The sequence below is a fragment of the Glandiceps talaboti genome, chromosome 6 (assembly GCF_964340395.1).
Source record: "Glandiceps talaboti chromosome 6, keGlaTala1.1, whole genome shotgun sequence".
Taxonomy (NCBI): Eukaryota; Metazoa; Hemichordata; class Enteropneusta; family Spengelidae; genus Glandiceps; species Glandiceps talaboti.
Window position 1 is genome coordinate 3,794,186 of NC_135554.1, and position 11,289 is coordinate 3,805,474.

At 33.4% G+C, this 11,289-nt stretch overlaps 1 protein-coding gene across 1 annotated transcript in view; it reads left to right on the forward strand.

Annotated features, from left to right (window-relative positions):
- Positions 1-561: 561 nt before the first annotated feature.
- LOC144436463 (cadherin-23-like) overlaps positions 562-11,289 on the forward strand; it is a 51,098-nt gene continuing 40,370 nt past the window's right edge. The window contains exons 1-8 of the mRNA XM_078125260.1: positions 562-646; positions 1,104-1,205; positions 1,498-1,613; positions 2,292-2,345; positions 3,692-3,781; positions 4,038-4,133; positions 9,076-9,198; positions 11,119-11,250. Coding sequence (XP_077981386.1) covers positions 562-646; positions 1,104-1,205; positions 1,498-1,613; positions 2,292-2,345; positions 3,692-3,781; positions 4,038-4,133; positions 9,076-9,198; positions 11,119-11,250 — 798 coding nt within the window. The remainder of the gene's footprint in view (positions 647-1,103; positions 1,206-1,497; positions 1,614-2,291; positions 2,346-3,691; positions 3,782-4,037; positions 4,134-9,075; positions 9,199-11,118; positions 11,251-11,289) is intronic.

Genomic DNA, 11,289 nt, shown 5'->3' on the forward strand with positions numbered 1-11,289 from the left:
ATGGTGTCTTGGTTGGTAAACTAACGATGTTGTCTTGGTTGATAAATTAAACATGGTGTCTTGGTTGGTAAACTAACGATGATGTCTTGGTTGATAAATTAAACATGGTGTGTTGGTTTGTAAACTAACGATGTTGTCTTGGTTGGTAAACTAAGGATGATGTCTTGGTTGGTAAACTAACGATGTTGTCTTGGTTGGTCATGTGTCAACCAGTAACATTCTATTCTGATGTGATTGAAAACAAACGACATGAAATGTAATAGTTTTTTTAGTAATTTGTTATTTTTCCATTGTCGATTATTTCTATACAAGTTATTATGTTCTCTCTTTTTCTCGATTTGCTGTTAGAAGTTGTGAAAACCAATACTAGTACAGTGTCAGACTACTATAGTGGTATGAAGCATAGTTAATATATAAGTAATGCTAGGTGCGAGAAAACTAAATATCAGTGAGCGATTTCTGTCCGTCAAGTTATTAATATATTATCCCATGTGAGACAATTGCTTGTTGTTTTCTTGTTCTACAGAGTTAGACTAGATTGCCTAGATTGCCCTACTAAACATGGAAACTAACAATGAACAGAGATGTTATACGTTATATCACACCATGTTACTCGTTTTCACATTTCTGTGTGTCATCAGCAAAGGTAAGCTAATAGTTTATAATATAAAACAGCTATCCTTCAAATCTACGTAAACGGATAGTGGGCCTTTTCAACCTGGAATCTGGAAGTCTTGATCGAAATGTCGTCCATGACATGATGTACGTATGGGTGAAAAATCGTGTTAGGTGTCAACATGAGTAGTTGGGCAGTTAACTGTAGAATGATTTCACACACACACACACACACACACACACACACACACACACACACACACACACATACACACACACAGGTACAAACAGACGCAGACACATGCACACACACATACACACAGACATACGTACACATACATACACACACACGCACGCACACATACATACATACATACATACATACATACATACATACATACATACATACATACAGAGTCTAAGATATTACCGACTAGGCTGAAGTGACACAACTTATAATTATAATAATTATTTGTTAACATTGGCAGCTGAAGGCAACAGTCCCCCATCCTTCGATGAAATACCAGGTACAAATCCACAAAAATATTATGATATGGACAAAGAAAGATTAGATGAAGATAGGATTGTAGGTAGGTGTTACTTTGTACTTTACTGATTCATATCACGTGACATGTTAATATACATGTAATCACGCTTATTTGGGTCGTTGATGACATTTGACCTTTCAAAAACAAACTAACTCAAGTCATATTTGAAGATGAAATCAGCTGAACAATAAATTAGTGTTGAAGCAATGCCGACACGGTTAATGTTTCACATTGAACCGGAAATCCACTTTTAATTTTGTTTTTGTTTACTACTGTTGTTTACTACTGTTGTTTCTTTCTGAATGTTAACTTTAACTATTATCTCTTGCCATAGGTAGTTATTTGTATACACTGAAGGCAAGTGATCCAGAAGGTGACTGTATAGACTTTTCCATTATAGAAGACGACAGCCACTTCAAAATTGACAATCAAAATTGCACAGATGCAATCGTAATTTTAAAAAACGAATTGGATTATGAGGTATTTATAGTTATTTACTTATTGTATTTTAATATCTAAACTTGATTTTAATTGAATACTATCGATTCAAAGTTTTGTTAATAAAGAAATTATATTTCTTAAATTGCCAATAATTGATTCGTAGGGTTAAATGATTCATATGGAGGTAATCCCCTAAAGACAGGAAAATGTTTATATCGTGATAATAGACATTGCAATCAATGAAAAATGAAACTAGGTCTGTAAATCTGGTCATCAGCTTAAATCGCGCGAACCTTCTCTACGGATAATGGACAAGGGGATACCTGGACAATTTACAGAAAAAAGTAATATTTCAAATTGTATATTTATGTTGAATGAATGAATGAATGAATGAATGAATGAATGAATGAATGAGTGTGAGTGAGTGAGTGAATGAATGAATGAATGAATTAATGAATGAATGAATGGATGAATGAATGAATGAATGAATTAATGAATGGATGAATGAATGAATGAATTAATGAATGAATGAATGAATGAATGAATGAATGAATGAATTAATGAATGAATGAATGAATGAATGAATGAATGCAATTTACGAATTACGAAGAAACTAAATTTGATCTTACATTTTATTAGGACTGTAAGCCAACAACTTTGTTTCTTTGTATTAATTTCTTCATGCAGGACAAAGACAAACACGATGTAACTTGGCGCCTTGACGACGGACACAACAGCGCTGTAAGTATCCATATAATATGAAAGCTTACATATAGTATTAGAGGGAGGAAAATGTACGTATACTACATTATACAACATAAATATATACTATTTGATTTTAGAGTTACTCTACCTTATAGACGGGTTTATGGCTAACTAAGTTGTCTATACATGGTATATAAATCGACAATGATCTCAGGGCAATGACATACTACACAGTATAGTAAAAATAGAGAGTACAGTTCAGTACAGTTCAATACATTGCACTGCAACGTGTCACAACACAGCACAGCACAACACAACACAACACAACACAACACACCACAACGCAGCACAGCACAACACAACACAACACAACACAACACAACACAACACAACACAACACAATGCAACACAACACAGCACAGCACAACACAACACAGCGCACCACAACACAATGCAACACAACACAGCACAACACAACATACCACAACACAACACAACACACCGCAACGCAACACAGCACAACACAACACAACACAGCACAACACAACGCAACACAACACAACACAACACAACACAACACAACACAACATAACACAAAACAATGCAACACAACACAGCACAGCACAGCACAGCACAACACAACACAGCGCACCACAACACAATGCAACACAACACAGCACAACACAACACAACGCAACACAACACAACACAACACAACACAACACAACACAGCACAACACAACACAACACAATGCAACACAACAAAGCACAACACAATGCAACACAACACAACACAGCACAACATAACACAACACAGCACAGCACAATGCAACACAACACAGCACAACACAATACAACACAACACAATACAGCACAACACAACACAGCACAACACAATGCAACACAACACAGCACAGCACAACACACAGCACAGCACAGCACACAACACAGCACAACACAACACAGCACAGCACAACACAACACAAGACAACACAACACAACACAATGCAACACAACACAGCACAGCACAGCACAACACAACACAGGACAGCACAGCACAGAACAACCAACGCAACGCAATGCAACGCAATGCAACGCAACACAACACAGCACAGCACAGCACAATGTAACGCAACACAAATCAACACAGCACAGCACAGCACAGCACAATAAATGCAACGCAACGCAATACAATACAATACAACATAATGCAGTACAATACAATACAGTACAATACAGTACAAACTAAAATACACTACAATACAATACAATACAGACTACAATACAATACAAACTACAATGCAATCTATATAATACGATTCAATAGTGTAACATGCAATATATAATAAATTTGAATAAACGGATTGTTTCATTATTGACAGGTTGAAACAGCAATAAAAGTTTATGTGCTGGATGTAAATGATAATGAGCCAAAGTTCGATAAGACATCATACGTGAATGATATTTATGAGGTAAGTGAAATGTCTGTCTGTCTGTCTGTCTCATTCCTACCGTTGTCAAAGGCCTATTTTCATGAACTTTGTATGCATGTCACTAATCATTTTTGGTGATAATTATCCACGACTATATTTAGCTTACTATAAGATGGATAAAGTTCGACTTATTTAGTTCATGCATATATGACTGTTGGTTGTAATTTCAAAAGTAATTCAAAGATAATTATATTTTTCATGTTCAGATGTATGTCTTATTTTTCATAATCTAAAGAACAAACCCATCGGAACGACAGTATTGTCAATCAGTGTTACTGATAGAGATCCAGGTACAAATGGAGAATTTACACTGTCCATAACAAATGATGACGTAAGTATTGCATGTATGTATGTATGTATGTATGTATGTATGTATGTATGTATGTATGTATGTATGTATGTATGTATGGATGTATGGATGTATGGATGTATGTATGTATGTATGGATGTATGTATGTATGGATGTATGTATGTATGTATGTATGGATGGATGGATGGATGGATGGATGGATGGATGGATGGATGGATGGATGTATGTATGTATGTATGTATGTATGTATGTATGTATGTATGTATGTATACAAGTAATAAATGCCGTCCGGGTAAATACACGTCGACGTAGGAGGCGTGTATTGCCCGGATGGCATTTATTTTATACCCTGGGAACTTCATTTGTGATGATATATTCTTCCCAGGAAGAACTTCATACACCCAGCGTCTGTGTTTTGATTTCCGATAAGAAGACTGACGCCTAAAGCCGACAACATTGATACACGCCGGTGTCAACATTCTATGTCACACACGTATATCATTACATATACGTTGTGACGAAAATAGCAATGACATCACAATTGACAGTGTATTTCGTACCACTATGTACTTGCTATTATTATGCAAGACATTCATGCTATTATTATGCAAGACATGTATATTAACATGTCACGTGATATGAATCAGTAAAGTACAAAGTAACACCTACCTACAATCCTATCTTCATCTAATCTTTCTTTGTCCATATCATAATATTTTTGTGGATTTGTACCTGGTATTTCATCGAAGGATGGGGGACTGTTGCCTTCAGCTGCCAATGTTAACAAATAATTATTATAATTATAAGTTGTGTCACTTCAGCCTAGTCGGTAATATCTTAGACTCTGTATGTATGTATGTATGTATGTATGTATGTATGTATGTATGTATGTATGTATGTATGTATGTATGTAGTGCCATCTGTCAAACTTCTTGATACAAATTATCTTCATTTAAACATATTCAATTTAAACATGTGATAGATAAGATATGTTTAAAATTAAACAACTTTAAAATAGATAAAATTCAGTATAGGGGTGATTAATGTTGGGAACTGTTAGTACTTTAGAAAGCGATTGTAGAGAATTTTTGCATTTATCTGAATTAGTTATTATATCTTTGAGGCAGTGACCTTAATGCTTGAATTTGAATCCACTGTATCTCTCTATATGACACAGACCAACACTGATACAACATTTAAAACAGTTCAATACAAATCATGAAACTATACGGACACATCTAATGTATAACTGCTTTGTTGTTTTTTGGAATGAAATAGAAAATGAACAGTAAGTGACATTATTGTCATTCCGACAACACCAATTGTTTTAAATCTCGCTTTTATTTATTCATATATAATAAACGCTGTTTCTTTCAGTCTACATTTTGTTACAATGTTATGATGTTCATTTCGTCAAGATATACATACTTCATTGCTATACTCATGTACCCATATACCAATATACCCATATACTCATATAGTCATATAGTCATATACGCATATACTCATGTACCCATATACCAATATACCCTTATACTCATATAGTCATATACGCATATACCCATATACTCATATACCCATATACCAATATACCCATATACTCATATACGCATATACGCATATACTCATATACCCATATACTCATATACCCATATACTCATATACTCATATACCAATATACTCATATACCTATATACTCATATACCTATATACGTATACCCATATGCCCATATTCTCATATACCCATATACTCATATAGTCATATACCCGTATACCCATATATGTATACTCATATACCCATATACCTATACTCATATACTCATATACCCATATATTCATATACCCATATACTCATTTACCCATATACCCATATACCCATACACTAATATACCCATATACCCATATACTCATATACTCATATACCCATATACTCATATACCCATATACTCATATACCCATATACTCATATACCCATATACTCATATACCCATATACTCATATACCCATATACTTATATACTCATATACTCATATACCCATATACTCATATACCCATATACTAATATACTCATATACCCATATACTCATATACCCATATACTCATATACCCATATACTCATATACCCATATACTCATATACCCATATACTCATATACTCATATACTCATATACCCATATACTCATATACCCATATACCATATACTCATATACCCATATACTCATATACCCATATACTCATATACTCATATACCCATATACCCATATACTCATATACTCATATACCCATATACCCATATACCCATATACTCATATACTCATATACCCATATACTCATATACCCATATACCCATATACCCATATACTCATATACTCATATACCCATATACCCATATACCCATATACTCATATACCCATATACTCATATACCCATATACTCATATACTCATATACCCATATACTCATATACTCATATACCCATATACTCATATACCCATATACTCATATACTCATATACCCATATACCCATATACTCATATACTCATATACCCATATACCCATATACTCATATACTCATATACCCATATACTCATATACCCATATACTCATATACCCATATACTCATATACCCATATACTCATATACCCATATACTCATATACATATATACCCATATACTCATATACCCATATACTCATATACCAATATACTCATATACATATATACCCATATACGTATACTCATGTACCCATATACTCATATACCCATATACTCATATACCCATATACTCATATACTCATTTACCCATATACTCATATACTCATATACTCATATACTCATTTACCCATATACCCATATACGTATACTCATATACCCATATACCCATATACTCATATACTCATATACTCATATACTCATATACCAATATACTCATATACCCATATACCCATATACGTATACTCATATACCCATATACTCATATACCCATATACTCATATACCCATATACCCATATACTCATATACTCATTTACCCATATACCCATATACTCATATACTCATTTACCCATATACCCATATACTCATATACCCATATACTCATATACCCATATACCCATATACCCATATACTCATACTCATATACTCATTTACCCATATACCCATATACCCATATACTCATTTACCCATATACCCATATACTCATATACTCATATACCCATATCCATATACCCATATACTCATATTTATCAATAAGATGATTATAAAGTACTGGAGTCTGCACTAAAAAAGAAAACAGTCTTGTACATGAGGCTGTAATGTATAACACAGATAATAAAACAACTTGGGCAACCAATATTCAGAAGATAAGTGGGATTGAAAACCTCAAGAACTTTTGGAATAATAATTCTCCACAAACTTTACATAAATTAATAGATAAATGCGATTCAGAATATATATGGAAGTGGAAACAAGAAGTGAGAGCAGATAGGCCCCCTAACAGAGGGAACAATAAGCTGCGCACATATTGTAAATTTAAAAACTGAATTTAAAATGGAAAAATATTTGCAGGATATTAAAAATCCTGACTATAGAATATTTATATGTAAATTAAGAATAAGTAATCATAATCTCATGATTAAGAAAGGAAGACATTTAAAAATGAAACTTGAAGATAGAATATGTAGAAAATGTCAAATGAATATAATAGAAGATGAAATGCATTATGTAATTTAAGGTCAGCTGATCAGTTCAAACTCTGCCCCATTCGATCACGTACTAAGACATATGGTGATCGTGCTTTTAGTGTTGCTGCCCCCACTCTCTGGAATAATCTCCCACTCAACATCCGTCAGTCACCTACCTTATCTGCTTTTAAATCCAATGTTAAAACTTTACTTTTTAAAACTGCTTTTTAAGTGATATTTCTATTGTATGAATTGCTTTCAGCATCTTTGATCACATTTTTTTGTGTGGATACTGACGCTTTATAAATAAATTATTATTATTATTATTATTTATGTTACGATATACCCATATACCCATATACTCATGTACCCATATACCCATATACTCATATACCTATATACTCATATACCCATATACCCATATACTCATATACCCATATACTCATATACCCATATACTCATATACTCATATACCCATATACTCATATACCCATATACCCATATACTCATATACCCATATACTCATATACCCATATACTCATATACTCATATACCCATATACTCATATACCCATATACTCATATACCCATATACTCATATACCCATATACTCATATACTCATATACCCATATACGTATACTCATATACCCATATACCCATATACCCATATACTCATATACTCATATACGTATACTTATATACCCATATACTCATATACTCATATACCCATATACCCATATACTCATATACTCATATACCCATATACTCATATACCCATATACTCATATACCCATATACCCATATACTCATATACCCATATACCCATATACTCATATACCCATATACTCATATACCCATATACTCATATACTCATATACCCATATACGTATACTCATATACCCATATACCCATATACCCATATACCCATATACTCATATACCCATATACCCATATACTCATATACCCATATACTCATATACTCATATACCCATATACTCATATACCCATATACCCATATACTCATATACCCATATACTCATATACCCATATACTCATATACCCATATACTCATATACTCATATACCCATATACGTATACTCATATACCCATATACCCATATACTCATATACTCATATACTCATATACGTATACTTATATACCCATATACTAATATACCCATATATGTATACTTATATACCCATATACCCATATACCCATGTACCCATATACCCATATACCCCATGTACCCATATACCCATATACTCATATACTCATACTTTGTAGGAGCTGAAAGGAATGTTTTATCTGAAGAGAGAGAGTATGGATGCTGAAGAGGCCTATATCATTCTAAATGGTACTTTAGACTATGAAACCGCAATCATATACCAAGTACACATGATGGCAAAGGTAAAGTGACTTTATAAAAATCAAAGTAACTGTTTGCAATGAGGACTATTGTGGTTCTACAACTGTAAATATATATATATATATCTGTTCTCACTGACCGTTACATATAAACATGCCGATTATATATCACAGCATACAGAAAAAACATCTCTGTCCTTACCTACCTGCCCATCAAACCCACCCACTCATCCATCCATCCATCTAACCACCTACCTATCTATCACCCCACACACAACACACACACGCATAAATATACATACATACATACATACATACATACACACACATACATACATACATACATACATACATACATACACACATACATACATACATACATACATACACACACACATACATACATACATACATACATACATACATACATACATACACACATACACACATACATACATACATACATACATACACACACACATACATACATACATACATACACACACATACACACACATACATATATACACTTCAAACACACAGACACTGGACACTTTGATATTTATGAGGCTGCTGGAGTTTTATATTCTGATTATTGAATTTTCAAAAATTCAATTATTGACATAAATGATGGACAATCATTATCAAGGGGGGGGGGGGACAGAAGTGAAGTTGACTTGATGACCTCCTACAAATAGACCACTATAATACATAATGACAATTGTAACAAAGTGATACTATGAACCAGTAGTGTTTTCATTGTCATTTGAATACCAGCTAATCAATACAAACACAAACAATTTATCAAACAAATGTCATATATGTAAACCATAATAGGTATCCTGAACGGAGAATGATCATTTAATGTACATAACGTTAGAAATCGCTGACATGTAATGGCAAAGTTATTCTATTCTTGCCAAAATGAGATAGTTACGGAAGCGTATTAGTGCCAAGTTGTAAGGAAAAAAATAAAATTTAAAATCTCGTAATTACGACTTTTCGATTCTCGTAATTACGACTTTTTGAATCTCGTAATTACGAGAATCGTAAAGACATTTCGATTCTCGTAATTACGTCGCAATTCTCCCGTAAGTTGATATCTAACTGGAAAAATCACACTGCCATTTTAAGTTCATGTTATAAGCAACAGCTGAGTTCTCAACAACACCCGATCATCGGGTAGTAAGTACATTTAAGGTGAACTGAACACTCTAATATAAGTCCAATGAAATTACATAACACCTATAGGTTAAAAAAAAGAAATGGCAATGAAATAACGTGTTCACATATGTACACACATCTACTGGATGCAACAAGAAGTTAGTAGGTTCACTACAATGTTTAAACAGGCAATCTGTCAAATTGAACTTAGCCAAATAATAAACACAAAACAGGAATTCCAAAACAACAAGAATTCTTCATCAGCAAAGAATTTGTTCAAATAATGGAGTCCAATATTAAACATATAGATATTCTTCTGAAAATCGGACACAACTCCAACTTATATCCAATGATGAAGATGTAGGGAAACTGTCCAATATATCAATTACGACTGATGAAGGACCTAACGGCCGGTCCGAAACGTCTTAAAAGAAGGATCAATAAAGTTTCTATCTGGGGACGTCTCGCCAATGCCTTCCTACTACTAACACCCTGAAAAGTCGTAATTACGAGAATCAAAAAGTCGTAATTACGAGAATCGAAAAGTCGTAATTACGAGAAAAAAGTCGTAATTACGAGAAAAAAAGTCGTAATTACGAGAATCGAAAAGTCGTAATTACGAGAATTGAAAACTCGTAATTACGAGAAAAAAGTCGTAATTACGAGAAAAAAGTCGTAATTACGAGAATTGAAAACTCGTAATTACGAGATTTTAAATTTTATTTTTTTCCTTACAACTTGGCACTAATACGCTTCCGTAGATAGTACATTCATATTATGTAGTTTTATTTGTTTTAGGACCACGGAACTAAGCCAGGATCACTCAACAGTACATCATCAGCATATATTAACGTACGAGATGTACAAGACAGTCCACCATACTTCCTGTCTTTACCATACTTCTCTGAGATTAATGAAAACGCGAATGTGGTAAGCTAGTATCCATCAATTCTCTAACATAGTAACTGA